General features: G+C 43.7%; 1 protein-coding gene across 1 annotated transcript in view; it reads left to right on the forward strand.

Moving 5' to 3' along the window:
* The window catches only part of radx (RPA1 related single stranded DNA binding protein), a 62,649-nt gene extending 36,107 nt beyond the window's left edge, over nucleotides 1–26,542 (forward strand). The window contains exons 12-16 of the mRNA XM_048544907.2: nucleotides 3,460–3,540; nucleotides 17,393–17,478; nucleotides 20,101–20,391; nucleotides 21,811–21,999; nucleotides 26,203–26,542. Coding sequence (XP_048400864.1) covers nucleotides 3,460–3,540; nucleotides 17,393–17,478; nucleotides 20,101–20,391; nucleotides 21,811–21,999; nucleotides 26,203–26,327 — 772 coding nt within the window. The 3' untranslated portion in view covers nucleotides 26,328–26,542. The remainder of the gene's footprint in view (nucleotides 1–3,459; nucleotides 3,541–17,392; nucleotides 17,479–20,100; nucleotides 20,392–21,810; nucleotides 22,000–26,202) is intronic.
* Nucleotides 26,543–27,159: the final 617 nt, after the last annotated feature.

Here is a 27,159-nt window from a genome sequence, read left to right on the forward strand (position 1 = left end):
GCTTGCTGAAAGAAGACAGAGGGTGGTAGTCGATGGGAAATGTTCATCCTGGAGACCAGTTACTAGTGGTGTACTGCAAGGGTCGGTGTTAGGTCCACTGCTGTTCGTCATTTTTATAAATGACCTGGATGAGGGCGTAGAAGGATGGGTTAGTAAATTTGCAGATGACACCAAGGTCGGTGGAGTTGTGGATAGTGACGAAGGATGCTGTAGGTTGCAGAGAGACATAGATAAGCTGCAGAGCTGGGCTGAGAGGTGGCAAATGGAGTTTAATGCGGACAAGTGCGAGGTGATGCACTTTGGAAGGAGTAACCAGAATGCAAAGTACCGGGCTAATGGTAAGATTCTTGGTAGTGTAGACGTGCAGAGAGATCTCGGTGTCCATGTACACAGATCCTTGAAAGTTGCCACCCAGGTTGACAGGGTTGTTAAGAAGGCGTGCAGTGTTTTAGCTTTTATTAATAGAGGGATCAAGTTCCGGAACCAAGAGGTTATGCTGCAGCTGTACAAAACTCTGGTGCAGCCGCACTTGGAGTATTGCGTACAGTTCTGGTCACCGCATTGTAAGAAGGATGTGGAAGCTTTGGAAAGGGTGCAGAGGAGATTTACTAGGATGTTGCCTGGTCTGGAGGGAAGGTCTTATGAGGAAAGGCTGAGGGACTTGAGGCGTTTTCGTTAGAGAGAAGAAGGTTGAGAGGTGACTTAATTGAGACATGAAATAATCAGAGGGTTAGATAGGGTGGATAGGGAGAGCCTTTTTCCTAGGATGGTGATGGCAAGCACGAGGGGGCATAGTTTTAAATTGAAGGGTGAAAGATAGATATAGGACAGATGTCAGAGGTAGTTTCTTTACTCAGAGTAGTAAGGGAATGGAACGCTTTGCCTGCAGTGGTAGTAGATTCGCCAACTTTATGTACATTTAAGTCGTCTTCGGACAAGCATATGGACGTACATGGAATAGTGTAGGTTAGATGGGCTTGTGATCGGTATGACAGGTCGGCACAACATCGAGGGCTGAAGGGCCTGTACTGTGCTGTAATGTTCTATGTTCAATGTTCTATAAGCTTTATTGAGTTTTGAGAGTCACTATCTCATGGAAATGATCAAAGGCATCCTGAAGTCTAAGTGGCTTGTTGCAGCCACTGAATCCCTACAATGTGGAAACAGGCTATTCAGCTCAACAAGTCCGCACTCACTCTTCCACCCAGACTCTTCCCCCTACCCTATCCCTGCAGCCTTGCATTTCCCATGGCTAATCCACACATCCCTGGATACTATGGGCAATTTGGCATGGCTAATCTACTTAACCTGCACATCTTTGGACTGTGGGAGACAACCCACACAAACACGGGAAGAACAGTCACCGAAAGGGAATTGAACCTGGGCCTCTGGCACTGTGGGGCAGCAGTGCTAACCACTGAGCCACCGTGCCACCTCATGTTAACATATGGGCAATTCATGGCTGGTCTCGGGTTGACTATGTAGTGTGTACCCAATTGCTGAATGTTTTCTTTAAAATAGTGGTTATCTTACTGATATCATTTTCAACTATCTCATGATTCACTCTTTAATGCCCATCATTTTATAAAATCGCTGTTGGTTTTCCAACTCCATTGATCTTTATGGATATTCTATGTGTCTGCTTAGAATATGTAGCATCATCTCGCTATTAATTACCATCCCAAATGTCCCAACTGATAAATCTAAGAAACACCTAAGACTGTAAAGCACACAGTCAAACCTAATTCCGAGGTGTGTTTATATGTGTGTGTGTGTATATATATGCATATGAACCCATGTGTCTGTTACAAATGCTATTACAAATCTAAACCATCATAAGACATGGCTGTCTTTAAGTAAAAACCATTTTAGTCCAAAGCATTCTCATGTGTTCGCCTAAGAATACATTGGCCTGAATGCTAAACTAACAATATCATAAAATGTTTTACCTTACTGTTGACCAAGGCTACATAATTATTTTCCTTAAAGAATGTGTTTTACAACAAAACATGCTCAAACTGAACATAATTTAATTCCACACTTGCCTAATCAAATTGAAATTACCCTGCTAGGTAAATCATCAGTGCGCCTCCGGTGAAGCGTCATTGTTCTGTACCTCTTGTTATTTTTATGCCTTGATTTGCTGGGGTGTTCAGTATTAATTCCAGTTCTGTTTCTCAGTGGTTTCTAAATCAGGTCCAGTTTCACTGTGTTTGTTGATGGTGTTCCAGTTGGAATGCCAGGCCTCCAGGAATTCCCTGGCATGGCTCTGTTTGGCTCATGCTATTATGGATGTGATCTCCCAATCAAATTTGCGTCCTCCTTTGTCTGTGTGTATTGAGACCAGTGAGAATTGGTCATGTCTCTCAGTGGCTAATTGGTGTTCATGTCAGTTTTCATACAGTTTGGTCTATGTAATGTTTCTCACAGTCTTTGCATGGTATTTTGTTTATTACATTAGTTTTATTGGTTGGGGAAATGGGATCCTTTAAGTTTATCAGTAGCTGTCACGGGCCGAGGCCCGAAACTTCAGCTTCCTTGCTCCTCTGATGCTGCTTGGCCTGCTGTGTTCATCCACCTCTACACCTTGTTATCACAGGTTTGAGGGCTACCCTGATACCTTGGGGTCTGAGTAGCCTTGTAGTCATCTCTGATACGTTTCTGATGTACGGTCGGGTATCTGGCCGTGTTGTGTCTTCTTGTTGTGGTCTGTCATGGAGGTAATGGTGGATTGCACTTTTTAGGTATCCATTCCTTTAAAAACTCCGTATCAGTGCTCCTGCTCTGGTTTAGGCAATTCTGAGTTGATTTTTAACAGAATGGATGCCCAAAAAACACAATCTGCCATTACCTCTGCAGCAAACCACAACACGGCCAGACACACTCATCATCCTACCCTACATTAGAGACATATCAGAGATGACCACAAGACTACTCGGGCCCCTTGCATCAGGGTAGCATATAAACCAACAACTACCCTGCGACAGCTACCAATGAATGTAAAGGACCCCAAACCCACAAACAATATGACTAACAGAATATACAAACTGGAAGAAAACTGACAATAAGGATACATGAACACCAACTAGCCACCAAGAAACATCACCAATTCTCACTGGACGCAATAAACGGGAATTTGACCTGACCAACGCATCCATAATAACAGAGACATGCCAGGGAATTCCTGGAGGCCTAGCATTCCAACCAGAACTCCATCAACAAATATGTTGAATTGGACCCGATATGAAAACCACTGATGAACAGAACAGGAAGTGATGCCAACCCCCCCGCAAACCGAGGCATATAGATAACAGGCCGGACAGAACACCAATGGTTCATCGGAGGCGCACTAACAATGTTACCCAGCATGGTAACTAAACATTTGCAACCAACACGTTGGCTCAGCGAGCAAGTCTACAACCTCAAACTAATGTTGTTCTTGTCACCCATCAAACCAAGGAAGAAGTTGTCAAATCCACCAATGGGCAAGCTGAAGGAGAAAAGGAAGATGAGCCAACAGAGGGTCCTGTCACCAAAAAGGTTTGTTCACTGGTAGCATCATAATCACGGGCCAATGTAACACTACTCGCAGTTCAAAGGTGCTAATCATTGAATTGCATAGACCTTGTGCTGAGGCCTGCAACGTGTACCCTTTACTGAACAGGAACAAGCTGTTCATCCCTGTAAGCCTCTTTCACCATGCACTGTCATCATGGCTGAGCTCTCATTGACCATCACATTAGGAATGTGGGTATTACTGGCAAGGCTGGCATTTAATGCCCGTCCTTAAGTTTCCCAAGAAAATATCATTATATAGTTCTATTGCTCATGATTTATTCGCAGAATGTGGCTAAGCCATCATTTATTGCAGAGGGCAGTTAAAAGTCAACTATATTGCTGTGGGTCTGGAGTCACATGTAATCCAGACCAGGTAAGAGTGACCGTTTCCTTCCCTAAAGGACATTAGTGAACCAGCTGGGTTTTTCCAACAATCAACAATGGTGTCATGAACATCATTCAATGATTAATTCTAGACTTCTGTTGAATTGAATTTCCACCATCTGCCTTATTAGGATTTGAACCTGGGCATCCAGATTGATATTCTAATGATAATACCACTAATCCTGCTCCCTCCCCATCACCCCAGTCACGATTGCTTGTACAGTTGGGTGGTGGGCTGGGGGCATTTTGTAGTCAACCACATAAAACATGTCTGGGGTCAGTCTTGGACCAGACAGGACCAGGTGTGACAAAGTCCCTTCCCGACCCATCATCTGGTTGATTTTTTTTGATACTGTTGCAGCTTTCGTCTGATTTTGTTTTTGTTTGCGGTGCTCACCCACAAAATTTTATTTCCTGATTCATTCACGGGATGTCGAGAGGACAATTAAGAACCAATCACGTCGCTGGGGGTATGGAGTCACATGTAGGCCAGACTAGGTAAGGATGGCAGTTTCCTTCCCTCAAGGACATTAGTGAACAATTGATTAAAATGACAGTCACACCTTGCCACAGTAACATTTGAATTCTGTTACGATCTGATCAGGGTAGAATAATGGTTTTCTGTTAAAAGGAGTCAATGTTTCTGTTCTCAGGTACTTACTAAGAGAATAAAGCCACAATATTTCAGTTTTGAGTAAATGTGCTAAAATTTACTGCGTAAAGTTGTTGAACATTAATAATCAAATGTTAAATTTGTCTAGGCATATTTTCTTCCGGCCAGAGTTATATTCCCGTTCCCATGTGAATACTTACACCCTGTTCTCACCAAGTTATCTTTTAATTGAAAGAATCAGTTGCCAGATCTTATTAAATGATAACAAACGTTGCAAGTGTAATAATCAACAATACAGCTATACATCTTGTACTCTGACATCCATAACTATGGGTTAACAGACAAACTGTGGTCTATCACCCTTGAGAGCACATTGAATAGCACATGAAATCGAGATAGAATGCACAGAATCTGCAGCAATGCATCTCAATGTCACTGACACTGTGAGTCATCAAATCTAGTTTAATAAATGTCTCTTTCACACAAAATTCCAATTTTACATGTTTAAAGATCTAGTCTCAAGCTCCACTTCGATCACTATTCCAAATCTTTCTGCCTGAATGATTAACACGCATCCCAGTACACACTCAGTGTGGAGCTGGAGGAACACAGCAGGCCAGGCAGCATAAGAGGAGCAGGAAAGTTGATGGGTTGGGTCAGGTTCCTTCTTCAGAAATCTTTTGTCAACTTTCCTGCTCCTCTGATGCTGCCTGACCTACTGTTCCCCCAGCTCCACACAGTTATCTCTGACTCCAGCATCTGCAGTTCTTATTATCTCCTGGCAATTAAATCTGTTTTCCCGACATCACAATCTCCAGGATTCCTGACTTTCCTTGTAAACACTTAATTACCAGTTAGCTTGACTGAGATAATACTGCCCCTGAATTTTCCTGAGTTCCCAAATCCTGCCTTCATTTCTCACTGAGTTCACCTCCTTCTGAGACACATTTCCTGTATTTTTGCCAGCCATAACTCCAGCATCTAAATACAGGCATGGACCCAGCTCTTCAACTGTGCTGGAGGCAATAACTGCGTACATCTCGGCCTTTCAGTCTGTTCTCCAGAAGCTGCATTGCTGAACCTCTCAGAGATTCACTTCAGCATCTAATCACTGGTGTGATTCCGTCTTCCTTACTGTTTTGAACAGAAATCTACTGTCCACAGGCCAGCCCTTCACCCCATCTGCATAGAGATAGCTCACAGTAACACTGAGTCATCTTCTCAAGACCCTGTGTCAGTCACTGACTGAAACTGAACCCTGAACTACTGTTCAGAGATCCTCTTATTAAAGCCCTCACAACAAGCCCTACCCTTAATACCAGACAGAATCAAATTCAGCCAGCTGGGGAACATTTTGTGCTGAAATGTTACAGTCTGCTAGCTCACACATCATAAAAGGATACAAAAAAAATAGATGTTGCCAAAATTCAATAACAGCAAGGAACTGAAAAAAAAAACTGCGGATGTTGGAAATCTGAAACACAAACAGAAATTGGTGGAAAATCTCATCGGGGCTGGCAGCATTTCTATGGAGAGAAATCAGAGTTAACATTTCAGGTCCAGTAAGGTTCACATTAACTTGGATTTCTCTCCACAGATGCTGCTACCCCTGCTTAGCTTTTCTAGCAACTTCTGTTTTAGGTGCAGGTGGAAGAGTTTGACATGCCTGTACTTTTTGAGTTACTATATGTGCCTAACCTCGTGAACTGTTGGCATCTTAGGTTAACAAAAAGAACTTGCATTTACATCTTAGGACAACTTCACAGCTAACTTTTGAAGTGTACTCACTGTTGTAATGTTGGAAATGCAGCAAGATCCATCAGATGCAACAAGGGTGACAGGGTGGCTCAGTGGTTAGCTCTGCTACCTCACAGCACCAGGCACCGGGGCTCAGTTCCAGCCTTCGGCAGCTGTCTGTGCGCAGCTTGTACGTTCTCCCCAATGGTGGGTTTCCAATGGGGGCTCCAGTTTCCTCACACAGTCCAGAAAAGGATGTGCAAGTTAGCTGGATTGGCCACACCAAATCACCCCCTAAGGATGTGCAGGCTAGGTGGGTTAGCCATGGGGAAAATGCAAGGTTACAGGGATGGGGTGGAATGGCCTTTGGAAGGGCCAGTGTGGACTCAGTAGGCCGAATGGCCTGCTTCCACACTGTGGGGATTCAATTATTCTATTCAGCACCACTTCCTTGCGACTCCCCCACACACCAAACACAGTCCTTCCTGCATCTGCATAAAAACCTCCCCTGGAGTTTCACGAGCCAAAAAGCCTGATTTTGTGCAGTAATTTCCACGTAACCGCTGGCAAAGTGTAATGCTGACTTTGAAACCAACACCAGTAAAATAGCAGACAGTCTGATCTGCACTTTTGCCCTTGTGAGTCAACTAGACTCTCACAATTTACTAGCTCCTGTTGTGTTGAGCATTGAGCTTAACAATTAGCGGGCCAGTGCTCCAGATATAGAAAACGTTTCAAAAGATACGCAATGGCTGTCGCTTGCCTGTTGAGTTCTCTGCCGCAGAAAGTTTTTGATTTGATTTATTGTTGTCACACGTGCGGCCAAAGCATTAAACGTTTTCAAGACGATATAGATATGGTCCTTGAGACTAATGGGACAAAAGGGGAAGAGGGTTCTAATTCGGGTGATTGGCCATGATCATACTGAATAGAGGAGCAGGCTCAAAGGGCCGAATGGCCTACTCCTGCTGCTACTTACCGTGAAATCACAAAGGAAACAGGGCAGGATACCTTCCAAGTTTAAATGCACTAGGTCACAACTACTGTTTGAAATGATTTTGATTTGAGTTAAGTGCTGTTCAGAGCCCTACAAGGGGTGGTAGCAAATTGAAATTCTATCTTGTTGCACCAAATGTACCAAACAAAAATCGCCAACTCTTCAGACGACTCCCTCTTAAAGTTCTTGTGATATTTATCAGCCTTCCTGGCAGCAAGGAAAGGCTACCCAGATTTCTGTGGATCTGGAGTCAAATGTAGACCATACTGTTTAAGGACCATTAGTGCAGCAGATAGGATTTTAACAACAGTTTGACAACTTTGTACAGTCACCTGCTTTCAATTTCAAGAAAATCTGGAACAGAAATCTCCTTTTCCAACTGCACATTTGGATCTGAACAGCAGTTACATAGTCTATTAGCCTGCCACTTTGGACTATGAGACAAATAATACCATCAGCCCATGTGCAAGACTAAAAGCAATCTTCCCAGCATTAGTAGGTACCCAACAGATTGCTTTGACAAGCACAAAAGGCCCAGAATAGATTTGAGCAGTATACGTTTAAAAAAAAGCATCAAGCTAATTAGCTTAATGTGTTTGCTGGTCGGAGAAATTAATGCAAAGATCAATGAGGTTGAAATTGGAAGAATTTGTTTGTCACAACCAGTCTGGACCTGACTCTTATCAGAGGCAATGCTGTAGTGATTAATTGAGCGGATAATCCATGCTGACAACCAGTGTGATATTGAGAGAGTGCAGTGTTATTGAAGGTATCATCATTCAATTGAAATGCTTAAATGAGCATGTTGGCTGCCGGATCCATTATTTCAGGTGAATGTTAAAGTCCGAGAGCAATTCAGGGGGTTAAAAAAGGGACAATCTTCTCCCTTGACTGTCACTTCCCCATAAGTAAATTTACTGCTCAGCAATCTCCTGCTGGAATCTTGCAAAGTTCACAATGCCTGCCTGCATAGATACCAGTCGAGAGGTTAATGACTGCACTCAAAGTAACTGCATATCTGTGAGATGGTTCTGAACCTTACAATGGACTTTTGTCAGTTTCCTCGTGCTGTCAAGTTAGAGAATAGCTGTTCACAACAGGAATTGAGGGTGACAGGATGAAGTGCAGGAGGCAGTGACATTGTGGTTATGCCACTGGATTCATCTCCCAAGGTTTAAAACAACAAATACCAGAGAAACTCAGCAGGTCTGGCAGCGTCTGTAGGGAGAGAAACAGAGTTAATGTTTCAATCCCCTCGGTTGGAACGCCAGAGCTAATCTTCCAGAGGTTTAGGAGAACAGTATGGCGGGAGGGGGGGACATGTGGCAGCTAGTGCAATAAATTAAAACAAAATCTGGAATATATAAAGCTAGTCTCAGGAAGGGTCACCATGAAACCATCAGCATTCATTGTAAAGTTCACTAATGTCCTTACCTCATCTGGCCTGCATGTGACTCCAGACTTGCAGCAATATGCTTGACTCTCAACTTGGGGTAGTAAAGGATGGGCAACAAATGTTGGCCTTGCCAGCAATGCCCACATCCCAACAAAGAATACAGTAAATGATTTATCAAGGCAAGGAGCTTGGTTATCTGTGTCAGGTCACCGGCATTACAAGATTCCAGGCTGGGAGGCTGTATGCTGTGTGGGACACTGGGCAGACTGGATTTGTTATCCTTTTGAATTGAAGTTCTAGAGAATGCTTTGCTAAAGATTTATAATCCTAGCCAGGACAGAAAAAGTAAAATGTGGCACGTTACTTTCAGGATGCCAGAAGCAAAGAGCATGGCTAATGCTTCCACTGAGCTATCAGCGGGAGGAACCTTACTGAGCTTGTTCTGTGATGAATACAGTGTATGTGCAGCTGGTGAAGAAGAATGATGTTGAAAGTTTACGAGACTAAATTTTAATGGGTTGAGTGGCCACAGCTTGAGACAAACTTTAGATGGACTTGTAGGAGGGTTTTATTTTCGCAGAGAGGGTGAGCCGCAGCTGGAAAGGACTGTAGGGACATGGTCCATGATGAGATTTGTTTTTTAAGTCAGTTGACAGTGGCCAGATTTTTACTTTTAATGTTGATTTCTGTGTTCGCCATCTGCCATGGTGGGATTTGAATCCACACCATTTGCCTGGATTACCAGTTCAGTAACAACAACACTCTGTCACCACTGATGAAGGTGGAATCTTATTAGGCAACAGAATGAAGGACTATTAGTGGGAGATAGATGGTAATGTGGAATTCAAAGCACAAACACATCAGCCAAGGTCCCATTGAATGTTGGAGCAGGTTCAAAGGGCTGAATAGCTAACCTCTACTCCCATTTAATGTGTTCATGAGACCTGGTTACTGCATCTTCCTACAATCTTTGCTCAAATGCACCAAGACCTGGACAGTATTAAGGCCAGGGCCTGCAAGTCCTAAGTAACATCCACGCCATAGGAATGCCAGGCTATGACCATCTCCAATAATACAGTTTAACCACCACCCCTTGACATTCAATGATGTTAACATCACTGACTCCCTCACCATCAACATCCTGGGGGTCACCGTTAACCAAAAACCCAACTGGATTTGCCACGTAAACAGAGTGGCTACAAGAGCAGGTCAGAATACTGCAATGAGTAACTGACCTCCTGACTCCCCAAAGCCTGTCCACCATGTACAAGGCACAAGTCAGGAGTGTGATAAAATATTCCCTACCTGTCTGGATGAGTGCTGCCCCAACAACACATAAGAAGTTTGACAGCACCCGGGACAAGGCAGCCCACTTGATTTGTACCCCGTTCAGAAACATCCACTCTCTCCACCACCAACACTCAAAAGCAGCAGTGTGTACTATCTACAAGATGCACTGCAGAAATTCACCAAAGATCTCTTCAAACCCACAACCATGACCATTTGGAAGCGCAAGGGCAGCAGATATACGGTAACCCCACCACCTGCGAGTTCCCCTCCAAGCCGCTCATCATCCTGACTTGGAAATATATTGCTGTTCCTTCACTGTCATTGGGTCAAAATCCTGGAATTCCCTCCCTAATGGCGCTGTAGGTCAACCCACAGCACGTGGACTGCAGCAGTTCAAGAAGGCAGCTCATCACCACCTTCTCATGATCAACTAGGGATGGACAATAAATCCTGTGCCCAGCCAGTGATGCCCATGTCCCAAGAATAAATGAAAAAGAAGTAACAGGGATCCTGTACTTGCAAATTGCTTCCCTGTTAATGAAGTGATCTGGGATGTCCTGTGGATGGGAATAGTGCCATTAATTATTTGCCAGCCTTTGCAGCTGCCATTCCCCGTAGTATGAGCAGTGAGGCAGCAGCTGCAAGCTGGATTTAGAGCTGCTGTCTAACGCAGCAAGGACTCGCGTGAAGACATGCCTTTCCCTGCAGCCGCTCACAGATTTACATCAGGCTCATCTTTGTGGCTTGTTTCAAGATTTGGGTGATGCCAGCGCTATTGGATGCCATTTGGCACTGCTCCGCATTTCTGACTTATTGCCATGTCGATTACCCAGTTAATCATAAATGAGACCATGAGCAAATCAAAAGCCAGTGGAAAAATAAAGGCTCTGTCGCAATCGTCAGGATCAGATAAAACGTAAGGCGTGTACAGTTTGCCTGCAAGCAGCTGTTCTGACACTGGGGAAGACTCAGTGGGTTACATGACCTGGTTTGGCATCACCTTCTGTGTGAAATGTTCAGAGTGGCTTATAACTCCCTCCTTGGTCTTTGCCCTCCCTGTCGCTATAGTGTCATGAACCTGAACAACTCTCCAGGATATGTGCTCCTTTAATTCTGACCTGTTCAGTGATCCCAATTTTAATTCCTTCATGTCCGGTGACTTGGCCTTCCTGCATCTCGACCCTAAACTGTTGAAATCCTTCTCTCAATATCTTTCTCTCTCGCGCTCTCACTCCACATCCCCACCCCTTCCCACTTTGAAATGCTCCTTAAAGCCTGCCTCTTTGACCTTGCCCTAACAATGTGGGTAAGTAGCAGATTTAGTTTGATTAATGCACATGAATTGCGTTGGCATGTTTTGTTATGTCAGAGCTATGTGTAAGCGCAATTTGTTGGCGCACAGCCTTGGCCCAACTCTCATTCATGTTTTCTTGGAAGCTTGACCTGATGCTGAGGAGGAGCAAATGGCAGAGATTCTTACAAGATATAAAGTTCGACCAAGAGATCACATTCTTTTCATTGGAGAAAAGGAGGAGGAGAGGGGACCTAATTGAGGTATACAAGATAATGAGAGGCATAGATAGAGTTGATAGCCAGAGACTATTTCCCAGGGCAGAAATGGCTAGCACGAGGGGTCATAGTTTTAAGCTGGTTGGTGGAAAGTATAGAGGGGATGTCAGAGGCAGGTTCTTTACGCAGAGAGTTGTGAGAGCATGGAATGCGTTGCCAGCAGCAGTTGTGGAAGCAAGGTCATTGGGGTCATTTAAGAGACTGCTGGACATGTATATGGTCACAGAAATTTGAGGGTGCATACATGAGGATCAATGGTCGGCACAACATTGTGGGCTGAAGGGCCTGTTCTGTGCTGTACTGTTCTATGTTCTATTCATACTTGAATCTGCGATTGAATCAAAAGCACAAAACAGAAACGTAAGGTGTAGCCATCTGGCCCTTCAAGCCTGAACCACCATTCAGTACAATTGTCCAACTCAGTCCTCTGTTCCTGCTCTCTCCCTTTGACCCCGCCAGCCCCAAGAACAATGAATAATGCCTTTTTGAAAACATTCAATGTTTTAGTCTCAACTTCATTCTGTGGTAGAGAATTCCACAGAGTCACCACTTTCTGGTTGAAGACATTTCTCTTCATCTCAGTCTGAAATGGCCGACCCCACGTCCTTAGCCTGTAACTCCTGGGCCTGGACTCCCTGATCATCAGGAATAAATGGTAGCGAGCATCCAGCAGATGAGGAAGAATCCAGGTGGAAAGAGAGAAACTGAGTGAATGGGGCATGCCACTTGTTTTGCCTTCTATTCCATAGGATTTTTGCCATTTAATCTTTCCCACCTGTTCCCCTATCCCTGATAACAAAGTGTGTAGCTGGATGAACACAGCGGACCAAGCAGCATGCTTGGCCTGCTGTGTTCACCCAGCTACACACTTTGTTATCTTGGATTCTGCAGCATCTGCAGTTCCCATTATCTCTGCTCCCCTATCCCTGACCTCCTTGTCCTTCCTCTCCATCCCTGCGTCTTCAACAACCTAATACTTGGCACATTTCTCTCTCTGTAAAAGCCAAATTTGCAGCTGGTGGACATGTGAAATGAAAGCAGAAAGTGGTGGAGAAACTCGGCAAGTCTGGCAGCCTCTGTGGGGAGACAATAAAAGATGGAGTCTAAAGCATCCTATTCTGTAAAGTCATACTGGACTCAAAACATTAACTCTGTTTCTCTCTCCACAGATGCTGCCAGATCTGCTGAGTTTCTTCAGCTCTTTCTGTTTTTATGGCGCTTCTCTCTCTCTCTCTCTCTCTCTCTCTAGTTCCAAAAAAAGAGTCATATTTTACCTCAAACATTAACTCCGCTTCTCTCTGCAGATGTTACTGATTATTTTCTAGAACTTTCTGTTCTTATATCAGATTTCCAGCTTGTGAGCTATTTTCTGTGATTGATTTTAATACTCTCTCAGGTCAGCTTGGCCCAGGCACTGAATGTTGTACTAATCCATATCACTCAACCTACTGCAAACTATTAAAAAGAGAACAGAAAAGACGAGAAAGCTTTGATAATTCTCTGCTCCCTGCCAAGGAACTTAATTTCTTCTGAGGTTTTATGTTGTGCAGTCTGTGAATGGATTGCATATTTGGTTTATCTGATGACCTTTATGTGATTTAGGACACACACCTTTTAAGTGCATTATAAAAGGGAGCCACGCCTGTATATGTTCAAAATGCAAGGATTTGTGATAAAACAGGGCCATAATGTGGCACTTGTACTTCATATTCTTATTAATGCTTCATAATAATAATTGTACTTTACTCAAGAAACACGTTTACATGTGAATTGCAGTGCGACTAACCCTAGAAAAATTAACACATAGACAAAGCAATCAGGTTAAAATGTACAAGTAGAATTTGCTGGAACAGCTCAGCAGGTCTGGAGGCAACTGTGGTTCTGAGGAAGGGTCAATCGACATGAAACATTTAACTCTGATTTCTCTCCACAGATGTGGCCAGACCTGCTGAGCTTTTCCAGCAACTTCTGTTTTTGTCTCTGATTGACAGCAACCCTAGTTCTTTCAGTTTTTAAAAAACTTAGAAGCATATGTAGACGGGCAACCACGAGCAGGGAACAGTGGCTGGGATATTAAATGAAGAAATGTTGAACTAAAATTACATCAAAATGATAAGCCAGTTCACCATTCCTGCTTTACAGGTATTGGAGTACATATAGATTTCACCATTTTACGCACTTTGTTAAGGATCTGAAGCTTTGTAAGGAATATAGCTCATACATGGAATTTTTCTGTATATCTTGTTTAGAGAGTTGCAGACTGTTTGTTATGATGAATGACTCCAGACAGATATAATACTGGCATTGCTTCCTAACATTCAGTTGAGCTTCCAAGTCAAGATAGCCTATCCTGCAAGTGACTTGCATTTTTTAAACACTTGGAACAAGTATGATTGGCATTGAACTAGACAGCAAAGAATGAAGCCGTGCAGCTCATTATACTGCTGCAAGCTCTTTCGAAAAAAGGATCAGATTAGTTCCCACTCCCCTCGACTTTCCCCATATCTCTGGTATTTCTTTCCTTTTCAAAGTGTCTATCCAATTCGTGTTAAATTTGTTCATACCAGACAGGCAAACTTTGTTAATTCTTACAGGATAATCTTGCCCATGTCTAATTGCATTTGAGTTGAATGGATTGCTGCCTTCTTTCAGAGAGTAGTTCAGAGTTAATCATATTGCTATGAGTCTGAATTTACATGTGGGCCAGCCTAGGTAAGTCAGCATATTTCCTTCCCTGAATGGTATTAGTGAACCACGGGGATTTTTATGAAGATGTTGATGAGATTAGCTTTCAATTCCTGATTTATTCATTGAATCTAAATGCCACCAGCTACCATGGTGGAGTTTGAACATACATTCCCAGAATATAATCTGGATTAGTGACATAGCCACGAGGTTGCCACCATCCATTGCCAATGTATTTTGAACAAAGAAATGGAACTGGCCCAAGAGCAGATTAGACAGAAAATCCTACTGAGATTAACTCACCCCCTGTCTCCCCAAAGCTTGCCCGCCATCTATAAGGCACAAGTCAGGAGTGTGGTGGAACAGTCCCCACTTTGCTGGTTGGATGCAACTCCATTGGCGGACTATCGGCCTGGCATGGTGTTCTTTCAGTGATACGTGGCAGTCTCTCAGCCCAGTGTGACCTCAACACGGACCTGTGGTCTCAAGGTGATTCCTCGAAATGTGGTTCCACCTTGGCTAAGCACTAAAGAAAGAGTATAATGGTTGAACTTTCAGCTTGCTTTCTTTATTTTTGACTTGAAACTAAAGGTCTGCAATGTGTAACTTTTAACCTTATTTCGTATGTTTAATGCTACACTGTAATTACTGCAATGTTTAACTTTTACCTTTTATGCTTTCTTTTACCTTGCTCTTAAGATTCTGTACATAGTTATTTTGTACCCAAGGTGGTGCCTTGTGCGGTGACGTTATACATCTTCCACTGCACTCCTGCACTTTTGTACTTGAGTACATGCGACAATAAAAAAAAACAAATCCAATCATACCAGATCAATATACTCAACACTATGCAGGAGAAAGCAGCCCACTAGATTGTCACCCTCTCCACCACCTTCGACATTCACTGCTTTCACCACAATGGCACAGTGGACGCTGTTTGTGCCATCTACAAGACACAGTGCAGCAACCTACCCAACCTCCTTCCCAGCACCTGCCAAACCCGTGACCTCTACCCTCTACAAAGACACACCAGAATAGAAACACCATCCATCTGCAAGTTCCCCTCCAAGCCATACAGCAAAGTGTTCCCAAAAATGGCAGCCTTTTTTTTTGCACGTTGGGAAGCAAAGTGGAGTTTCGGGAGGGAATGTGGGAACATCTCGGTTTAGTGTCAATCACAAGACAGCACATCCGACAAACGCAATGTACTGCATTGCAGCCAATGTGAAGCCAATAGGATACTTGGGAGCTCCAGCGCCTGCAAGTTCCCCTCTGAGCCATGCACCATCGTGACTTGGAATTAAATCGCCTTTCCTTCAGTGTCATTGGGTCAAAAACCTGGAATTCCCTCCCTCAGGGTATTACGGGTTTACCTGCAACACATGGACTGCAGCGGTCCAAGAGCGCAGCTCACCACCACCTTCTCGAGGGCAACAAGGGATGGGCAATAAATGCTGGCACTTCCAGTGATGCCCATCTCCTATAAATGAATCAGAAATAATTGGGTCCACCAGCTGCCAGTGGCTTGACTGACAAATATAAACTTTAAAGAGCGTGCAAACTTGTTTCAGCGTAGCATCTGGCATGATTTCAGGATGTCACCAGGTGGTTTGCAATCAATCGAGTATTTTCATAAAAGATAAAAAGAAAAACTTTTTAAAAAAGAAAACAGAAATGAAGTTTTTTTAATGTAGCAACTCTTGGAATATGGGCACAAATGCCAAACTGATGTGTGAACAGAAGGGAACGAAATAGCCAGATGATCTATTTTTGTGATCGATATTTGCCAGGAGGAGTCCCATACTCTGCTTTGGAAAGCGTCCAATTGAGGTTGCATAAAGGATTCAGTTACCTGGAAAACAGCACAGCATTATCGTGGAGGGAGAAGGCCTCACCTTCTGTCAGTAGCAGCAACTTCCATTTATATAGTCCCATTAATGTATATATTGTCTAAGATGCCTAATATCTGATTTTCAAGAATTAAAGATACAGCCACAGTAGGTAATATCAGGGTAAATTTTAATTTTTTTTGTTCATTCTTGGGACCAGGGTGTCACTGGCTAGGCCATCATTTACCGCCTGTCCCTATTTGCCCAAAGGGAAATTACGACCCAATCACGTTGCAATGAGTCTGGAGTCATGTGTAGGCCAGTCTAGGTGAATGATGACAGTTTCCTTCGCCACAGGACATTAGTGAGCCAGATGGGGTTTTCGTGATAATCGACAACAGTCATCACTAGACTCTTAATTCCAGATTTTTTGCTTTTATTGAATTCAAATTCCACCATCTGCCGTGGTAGGATTTGAATCTGGGTCCCCGGAACATTACCTGGGTCTCTGGGCTAGTAGCCCAGTGATAACTGCACTAGGCTAACACCTTCCCAAATTATGTGTCCCAGTGCCTAGGACTTTGGTTTACATATGAATCTGCAGCAGAAGTAGGGTATTTACCTTTGAAGAAGGCTGTGTTATTCGTAAGGTCATTGCTGCTCTGCTCGTGTTCCCAATTCCACGTCCTTATCCGAACTCAAAAACCTCTGACCGTGCCTGCCCTAAAAAGAATCCACCTCTGTCTTCCTTAAAAATATCCAGTGATCTGACTCCTTTGCCTCCTGACACAAAGTGTCCCAAAGTTGCGCAATCCTCTAAGAGAAGGGGGGAAAAAAATTCCCTTCACCCTCTGATATAACAAGGTGTAGAGCTGGATGAACACAGCAGGCCAAGCAGCATCAGAGGAGCAGGAAGGCTGACATTTCGGGCCTAGACCCGTCTTCAGAAATTTCTGAAGACGGGTCTAGGCCCGAAACGTCAGCCTTCCTGCTCCTGTGATACTGCTTGGGCTGCTGTGTTCATCCAGCTCTACACCTTATTATCTCGGATTCTCCAGCATCTGCGGTTCCTAATATCTCCCTTCATCCTCTATATGATTGGTCGTGAATCGCTTTGCGACATCCTGAAATTACAACGGGCACTATATAAATTCAAGTTTGTACTTTTGTTCAAGTTGATTATCTGTCAGTGAAGGTGACAGTCAGATTTTGCTGGTAGGTGTGCTAACCAGTGTGCCAATGCTGGCACAGATATATAGGGTGGGATTGATGTGTGGTGTGGCGACTCTCCTTGGCTGCTGTAACTTAGTTTTGTGTGGTGTTCTGTTTGACAGGCCAGCTACTGTGCAAGATGCTGATGTAGCAGCGAGCACCAAAGGATTCTCCCCAGATGCAGAACTGCCTGTGCCACCTGACAAAGGTATGGAATTATTGTCTTCAACCACTCCAAGCTCAACTAAAACATCCTCTTTGTCAGATCGGCCTGATTGACATGAAAGCACTTAGATTGTTCAGTTGCCGGGGCTTCAGATTCAGTAACGAGCCAATCTGCTGTCGAGCAGATCCCATTCACTTGGGAAATGTATGGAAACCTTTTGTTCAAGCATCTTACCACTCTGCTGTGTCTCGGTTTTAACAAAAAGTATGTACATTTATATGGCTCTTTTCACAGCCTCCCCAACCATTTGGAGGTATCAATGGTTTCCTCTTCGAGGAGCTGCTGTCATGCCTGGACCTCAGGGGTCATTTAAAGGCAAATGTTGACAATATCTCCCATCTTCAAAAGTTCTTGATTGGCTATAGAGAACTTTGGGATCTTGCTAAAGCTCTATATCAACAGATGGCATTTGATTCTGTTTCTGTTTCACTTAGAATACAATTTAACTGTGTTGAAGAAACAGTGTTATGGCAGCAGACGGTGATGTAGTGATAATGTAATCCAGGCTAATGCTTGGCAGTGTGGGAGTGGATACGGATTCTGGAGTTGAAAGCTAGTCTCAATGATGATGACCAAGAACTTACCATCATAGAATCCCTACAGTGTAGGTGCAAGCCACCCTGCCCACCAAGTCCACTCTGACCTTCTCATTTCTCATTTTTTCCTCTTCCTTAATAAGATGTGGGTACCACTGTCAGAGACAGCACCCATGCCTAATTGCCTCTGAATTCAGTGGTTTACAAGGCCATTTCAGAGGATACTTAAGAATCAACCACTTTGCAGTGGGTTTGGACTCTTACAGAATAGATCATAGAGTCCCTGCAGTATGGAAACAGGCCCTTTGGCCCAACAAGTCCACACCGACCATGAGTGCATCCCACCCAAACTTGCCCTGTCCCTGTAACCCTGCATTTCTCATGTCTAATCCACCGAGCCTGCATATCCTTGGACGCGATTAAACAATGTAGCACGGCCGATCTACCTAACCTGCATATTTTTGGACTGTGGGAGGAAATCAGAGCAAACCTAAACATGCATGGGGAGAGCATGCAAACTCAATACAGGCAGTAGCCTGAGGGTGGAATCGAACCCGGTCCCTGTCGCTCTGAGGCCACAACTGAGCCACTGGGCCACGTCAATCATTGTGTAAACAACTTGTTGTTCACTAGTGCCCTGTAGGGGAAGGAAATCTGCCGTCCTTAGCTGGTCTCACCTACATGGGACACCCAACCCACAGTAATGTGGTTGACTCTTGATTTCCCTCAGAAATGTCCCAGCAAGTGAAAGAATAAACTAGGTGTACTGCTTCCTCAGAGAAGCAGTGCAGACCTGATGAGTTGAATTGTCCCCATTCCATCTTGTATCTTTTTCCACAAGAATTAGGTTGATCAGCTCAGCAATTGATGAAAAATTTGCACCTCAGGAATATCTTTAACTTCTCCAGTCAATAGCCCATTCTTCGTTTTTTTTATTATTATTCTATTTCTGCTCGGTGAACAAATGGGGTTGCATAACACAGATGAAAGGTCAGTCAAGGTTAGCAGGAAACAAACAGTTGATATCTTCAAGTCGTACCATGCCCTCAATGTTCTTTGTGGCATTATGAGTGGAAACATAGAAAACAGGAGTAAGAATTGGCTAATCGGCCCTTTGAGCTGCTGCACCAATCAACATGATGATGGCTGATCATCCAACTTAATCCCCTGTTCTTGCTTTCTACCCGTAACTTTTGATGCCTTTCACCCTGAGAACAAAGATGTTGCCAGGGTTGTGGGGGTTGAGCCATAGGGAGCAGCTGAATGGGCTGGAACTATTTTCCCTGGCGCATCGGAGGCTAAAGCGTTGACATTGTAGAAGTTTATAAAATCATGAAGGGCATGTAAATAGCTAAAGATTTTTCCCCAGAGTAGGGAGAAGGCATAGGGTCAAGATGAGAGCAGAATGATTCAAAAGGGACTTAAAGGGGAAACTTAATCATGCAGAGGATAGTTGGTGTATGGAATGAGCTGCCAGAGGGAGTGGGGGAAGCTGTTACAGTTACAACATTTAAAAGGCATGTGGATGGATATGTGAGCAAAAAGAGTTTAGAGGGATATAGGCCAAATGCAGGCAAAGGAGACTAGATTAATTGAGGGTATCTAGTCAGCATGGATAAGTTGGATTGAAGGGTCTGTTTCTGCGCTGTCCAGCTCTATGACAATGTCTGACTCCTTCTTGAAAATATTCAGTGCCTTGGTCTCAACTACTCTCTGTGACAGTGAATTCCATTCTCTCAGTCCTAAAGGCCTACGCCATATCCTTAGATTGTGATCCCTGGTTTCCTGCATTTACCTTATCCAGTCCTGTTACAGTTTTATGGGTTTCTGAGAGATTCCCCCATTTCAATCTTCTAAACTCCAGAGAATATAGTCCTAAAGGCCCCAGTCCCTGTCAATAACTTGGAACCTGTCCTGTGATTATTGTGCTATCTTGACAGACCCTGACATTGTTCTAGTCATTTTCTGTTTCTATACGTAGGGCTTATGTATGGTGATTCAATCATGATTGAAAATAATTGTCATCCTGCTGAAAGATCTGTTTCTAAAGAATTTATTTTTGATTCAGATGATCATGGAAGGTGTAATGCAGGGAATTCAACTGATGGCAACTCAAAATATACATGGAAAAGCCCTACCTGGTCAGAAATCAGAGAACACCTGTCAGAACACTTGCATTTTGACCAGCTTCTTCCCGAGAGCATTCCACAGAGATTTGTCTACAAACATCGAGATTTCCTAATGCAGCAGCACAACCTTCAGGCTGCAGTGTACAGCCCAGTTCCCGCTGTCTCCAAGTTGGAGCTTCAGAGCTTTGCATCTGCCTGTTGCCATGACTACTACACTGTGACGATAGTTGGTATGTACAGGCAACATAGATTAAAAGACTGAATGAGTGCATTGTGATTCTGTATGTGATCTAAGGCTTGTTTCATTGTCATCTCTGAGTCACGTTGTAGTACATAGAACTGTACAGCACAAGAACAGGCCTTTTGGCCCACTGAGACTGCACTGACATGCGACACCTTTCAGAAATAAAATCCTTTTGCTTCTGCGCTGTCCGTATCCCTGTATTCCCTGCATTCCCTGCCTATCCATATATCTGTCACAGTAAGTGTGTGTTTCAAGCCCCACTACAAGGGCCAGAGGCTGACACTACTGAAGGAGTGCTGCACTGTCAGAGAGGTGCCACCTTTTAAATGAGAGGTTAAACCAATGACCTGTTTGTCCCGAAGTGAAAAAAGTGGTCCCACTTTGAAAAAGAGGATTGGAGTTATCTCATGGAGATAGTGAGAACTGCAGATGATGGAGTCAGAGATAACACAGTGAGGAGCTGGAGGAACACAGCAGGCCAGGCAGCATCAGAGGAGCAGGAAAGCTGATGAATCTGAAGAAGGGTCCTGGTCCTCAAAGTCAGCTTTCCTGCTCCTCTGATGTTGCCTGGCCTGCTGTGTTCCTCAGGTTCCACACTATGTTATCTTGGAATTATCTCATTTGTCCTGGCCAATATTTATACCTCAAGTAATACCTTTGAAAAAAGATGACCTGGTCACTGATATGAAACAGAAACAGTGACAAGTTGCAACTAAATGTAGGCAGTAAAGATATTTAACCGAGACATTTCATCAACAACCTCCCCCAATTCCTTTCCTAAACCCAGTATTCCCTCAGAGGAACTGCAAGGAAGTTATCTCTCGTCCTGGACAGCATTTGTTCCCTAAACAAACACCATTGGAACTGATTCGCATGGCCATGGCCGCATTGCTATTTGTGCAGTTTCCTCAGATATAAAGTCTTTCAGAACGTCCAGTCTTCAGGCAGATCACGCTCCAGCAACAACAGTTCACATGTCAGTCCGAGACTTACTGCTCATGACACCGTGGGGGAGGGGGGAGGGAACCGTCAGGTACATTTTGTCAAGTACCCTTGCTTCTTTTCTCATGTCACGTTAAATTCACAGAGAGAAAACTGAACTTGTTAAACTTGCAACCAAGTGATGAGCCAGAAGTAAATGTCAGTGAGCTAGCGTCCCTGCTGATATGGGAGTGGGAAATGCATGCTTATGCTGTTATACACAGGAATTCAGCAAGATTTAAGCACCAGGTATTGAAGTAGCCCTTTCTCTAGATGTTACTTTTGCTTATCCACTGTATCCAAAGTCTTCCTCTGTTGGTGCAAGGTGTACGGCGAATAGACTGATGTATCAGTGTATTATAATTTCAAGAAATGACCAGAATGTCTTGTCTGTTCTGAATGAGGAATTGTTGTCTTCGTACAGGTGTCAATCACCAGGTAGCAGTTGATGTTGTGTTTCTCCCGGTCTTGATGAGTCATGACAGTCACCGCATGTTGGGACTATCGATGGAAGTTCACGATAACACCCTAGCCTCGGTTATGGCTAGTGGTTACATTTGTGACAAACAGACTGCAGATAACAATCAGCCAAAAGAGATGCCTTCTTGTCAAGGTAACAATTGGACCTCAGCACTGAACAGACACTAGATTTGAAACGCTGATGTGAAACCATTTTTTCCTCTTCCTTAATAAGATGTGGGTACCACTGTCAGAGACAGCACCCATGCCTAATTGCCTCTGAATTCAGTGGTTTACAAGGCCATTTCAGAGGATACTTAAGAATCAACCACTTTGCAGTGGGTTTGGACTCTTACAGAATAGATCATAGAGTCCCTGCAGTATGGAAACAGGCCCTTTGGCCCAACAAGTCCACACCGACCATGAGAGCATCCCACCCCACCTAATCTACACAAACCTGAACACTGCGGGCAATGTAGCACAGCCTATCCACCTAGCCTGCACATCTTTGGACTGTGGGAGGAAACCAGAGCACCCGGAGGAAACCCACGCAGAGAGAGAATGTACAAACTCCACACAGACAGTTACGCAAGGTTGGAATCGAACCCGGGTCCCTGGCGCTGTGAGGCTGCAGTGCTAACCACTGAGTCACTGTGCCGCCCATGTAGGCCAGATCAAAAGAAAATGACGGTGTTCCTTCCCTGAAGAACATTAATGAATAAGATGGGATTTTATTGGCAATCAATAGGTTTCGTGGTCACCATTAATGAGGCTACCTTTCACTTCCGCGATTTATTAATTAATTGAATTTCACACAGGACAGGATTTCACGTCAACTGATAATAGTTTAGCGGTCACCATTACTGAGGCTAGCTTTTGATTCCACAATTTACTCATTAAATCAAATTTAAATTCCACCAGCTGAGATGGCGGGAGGTGAACCAGAAAATGAACCTAATCTGTGGATTATTAGTTCGGTGACATGATTGTTGCGTTATAATCTCCTTCTTAAACTGGGTACCACTTGCCTGCACCATTTGCTGTGTCATTAAAATGCTCCTTAGTTGTAAGCCATGGGTCAGTGGTAGAAATATTCTCATGAGTCAGTAGATTATGTGTCTGCAGTTTACTTCGGAAACTTGAGCACAAAATCCGATCTGACACAGCAATGCCATATCAAGGGAGTGTCGCAATATTTACAGTGGTTTTTTTTGGATTAAAGATTATAACAGATACCAGTGCAACCTCAAACTGGTGTAAGGTTGCATGTGAGTATAATTGAAAGAAAGTCTTCCTTAATGGTTGGCATATTTATTCCAAAAACAACACTATCACAGCAATTAACTGATCATTATCAAATTGCTGTGTGTGGGCTTCACTGTGTACAAATTAGCTGTCATATTAAAGCTGATACTACAATTCAGAAGTACTTTGAATTGACTGCAAAGCGCTTTAGAATCTTCAGAGGTTTTGGGAAGTCCTATGCAAATACACGTTTGTACTTTCTTTGCTAAGTATGGCCCAGTTTCAAACGTTCAGCTGAAACTTTTTATGTAAGGGCAAAATACTGGGGATGGTGAAGATCTGAAACAAATACAGAGGGTGCTGGAGAAACTCAGCAGGTCTAGCACCCACCTGCAGAGAGAGAAACTGAGTTAATGGTTCAAATCCAATTATTCTCCTCCATTGAACATAGGACAGTACAGCATAGAAACAAGCCCTTCTTCCCACAATGTTGTGCTAAACGTGATGCCAAATGAAACTAATCCTTTCTGCCTGCTCTTGGTCCATATCCCTCCATTCTTTTTATATTGGTGTACTTACCTAAAGGTCTCGTAAATGCCCTAATCATATCTGCCTCCATCATCACCCCGGCACCATGTTTCAGACTCCTCCTGCCCTCTGTGTAAATAGAAAACCTACCCCTCACATCTACTTTCAACTTTCCCCCTCTCACCATAAATGCATGCATTAGATATTTCAACTTTGGGAAAAAGATTCTGACTATCAACCCTATATATACATCTCATAATCTTATAGACTTCTATGAAGTCTCCCCTCGGCCTCTGCTGCTCCAGAGATTCAGGACGTATTTTAACATTAGCCGAGGGGTCTTTTTCTCTCCACGGATCCTGCCAGACCTGCTGAGTTTCTCTGGCTTTTGTCTGCATTTGTTTTAAGCTTTTCATATGATGTGTGCAGATCATTTTCTTCTGATTGAGTAATTGAATGTAGTCTTTCAATAAGATAGTAGCTCTCTACGGATTTGTTGCAAGCATTCTTACAAGTACAAACAGTATTGTACTGAGGCCCGAATTCAGCTCTCACAGCTCTGATAGTCCCATGGGTGACAGTATGTAGTATGGAAAGGAACATCAACTGGAGTTCCTGCTCTAAGGGGGATTTTGTAATTGCTACCCAGTGCTACCGCCCCCAGCTCTCAACTGGGAGTATGGAGAACAAGAGCTGTGACCTCCCCAAGCAACACTAAAAGTGGAAAATATCTCTGTGTTTCTTTAAGGGAATGAAGGAACAAGTGAGGTCGTCAGGCAGGTAAGGAGGCTGAAAGCATGATCAAAAATCTGGGATGAAGAACACTCTCAAAGACGGGCAATAGGATCCTTACAGTGCAGAAAGAGGCCATTCAGCCCATCGAGCCTGCATCGACCCTCCAAGGAGCAACCTCCCCAGATCTTGTAACCCTGCTTGTCCCAGCAGGTTGGAGATAATAGGAACTGCAGATGCTGGACAATCTGAGATAACAAGGTGTGGAGCTGGATGAACACAGCAGGCCAAGCAGCATCAAAGGAGCAGGAAAGCTGACGTTCCGGGCCTAGACCTTCATCAGAAATGGTGGCGGGGAAGAGGGTTCTGAAATAAGTTGGGGGGGGAGGCGGATTGAAGATGGATAGAGGAGAAGATAGGTGGAGAGGAGACAGACAAGTTAAAGAGGCAGGGATGGAGCAGTAAAGATGACTGTAGGTGGGAGTTAGGTCAGTCCAGGGAGGACTGACAGGTCAAGGGGGCGGGATGAGGTTAGTAGGTAGGAAATGGGGGTGCGGCTTGAGGTGGGAGGAGGGAATAGGTGAGAGGAAGAACAGGTTAGGGAGGCGGGGACAAGCTGGGCTGGTTTTGGGATGTGGTGGGGGGAGGGGAGATAACCCACCCAGCCTTCACATCCCTGGATATTACAGGACAATTTAGTGTGGCCAATCCACCTAGCCTGTACATCTTTGTGACTGTGGGAGGAAACTGGAGCACCCGGAGGAAACCCACTCAGACTCAGCAAGAATGTGCAAACTCCACACAGCCAGTCGCCCAAGGCTGGAATCGAAACTGGATCCCTGGTGCTGAGATGCAGCAGACTTAACCACTGAGCCATCGCACTGCCTAAAAAAAGAGTTGGTGAAGTTGAGAAAAGCCAAGTCGAGAAGCCAGTCAGCTCCAAAGAATAGCAGGGGGGAAGGTTTACAGAATAGGGTAGGATAGTAACAGAAGGATTTCGAAAATGAGGACCGACATTTTTCTTTAAAACCTAACTCTTTGATCAAACTTCTGGCTACCTGCCCTGATCTCCTCTGTCTTTTTTTTGTCAGATAACATAGTTGTGAAGCATCGGAGGATGTTTTAACTAGTTGAAAGTTTTAAGGGGGCACAAAATGTTGTTGATTAAAATGACTGGTCAGAATTGGCAGTGAAAAATCTTCCACTTCACTGAGCATATCAGTTTAAAATTTTAACCGGGCAGTTTTGAAGTGAGAGAGCCCAGCGTGTTGATATGTTGTAGTTGACATTGAGGCTGCAGGTGGCTGTATGGCAAAGTTTTCTCTGTTACACTGGGGTATAAAGTACAGTCTTGCTGGAGTAGGCACAGAAAACTAGGGTCTGACTAATAGGCAGAAAAGTGGGCATGTGCCCCACTGAAATTTGTTACCCAACATGCCGCCTCATTGTGTTGGAGTATGGAAGATATTTACCTGCAGATATAGCTACCAAAGATTTCTCGCTTGATTTAACTTAACCTCCAATGAGTCCAGCTCCCCCACTCCTTCACTGTAGCTCTGAAAATCCTTTTTCAATATTTATCCATTTCCCTCTTAAAAGCTACCACATTTTATGATCACCTCAGATCCAAGTCCAATGGTCCCTGACTCTCCCATCAATGGAAACTGATTTCTCTTCATTTAATCAATTAAAATCCTGCACCGATGGCAACACAATTTTTTTTTTCAGGTGAAGCGGTTAGAAAAGGATTTTGTACTTTGTGTCTTAATGCTCAGGTGTTTGCTTGGAGTTTGGATTGTCCTGTAGAACAACATTCCAAAACACTGAGTTTTTATGTGTTGTTTCCTTATAGATCGAATTATAAAGACAGCAGCTGACCTGGACAATACACGAGTGATCTGTATCCTGGATGTGTGCCATCATGGTGAGGGCAAGTCTGAAGTGATTCTAAACAAAATATACAGAACGATAGATTGAAATCATCCAACACCTTTTTGAGAACTTCATTTCAACAATATGCATTCCCGTTCTTAGATTTAGAACCTGTATTTGCTTCTCCAGGAACTGTTTGAGAATGACATCCTCAGGTTGAAGACTTCACAGTATTTTATCATAAATATATGCTATAGTAGTCTATTTAATATAAACTTTCACCAGTAGGTGTGTACATATTCAAACTTTTCTTTCAAATAAATATATGGATAAAATCTGGTCTCCTAGAGTTAACAACAGCATGTTTTGAACTGTACTTTTTTGCAGTTATCAGTGAAGTTATCAATGTCAGTGTGCCAGCATATTACAGGCGTCTAAAATCAACTCTTTGCAATAGATTAGGACAATCAGATTCTCACCTCCTTGTTATTTTTATGGCATCCTGCTGCCAAACTGTTTGGGGAAACTAAAATTCAAGATGTTACAACTGATTTCAAACCCACTTCCGTACTTTTAGAGCTTTTCTCCCTCGGTTGTGAATGTGCCTGAGTGTTAGCAGCAGAGGCTGGGTGGGAACTCTGCTTAACTACTGATATGTCAAAGACTGACTACTGTCCAAAGATTGCTGGTCAAGGACATGCTGCATTAAACTTCATGCTTCCAGAAGCTTGCAGCTGCAAAGAGAAACACTGAAATCTTGAAAACACTCAATACAAACCATATCACTTCATTGTTGCCTGTTGCTGGACTCAGAATTGACCAAAATATACGGTCTACAACTTCACTTGAACATCGCCACTCAGTCATGTAACTTTTACCACTGCAGACCAGATTAGAAATGTGAGTGGACAGCCATCACTTCCAAGCTCTACACTAA

Source organism: Stegostoma tigrinum, chromosome 15, assembly GCF_030684315.1.
Source record: "Stegostoma tigrinum isolate sSteTig4 chromosome 15, sSteTig4.hap1, whole genome shotgun sequence".
Classification (NCBI taxonomy): Eukaryota; Metazoa; Chordata; class Chondrichthyes; order Orectolobiformes; family Stegostomatidae; genus Stegostoma; species Stegostoma tigrinum.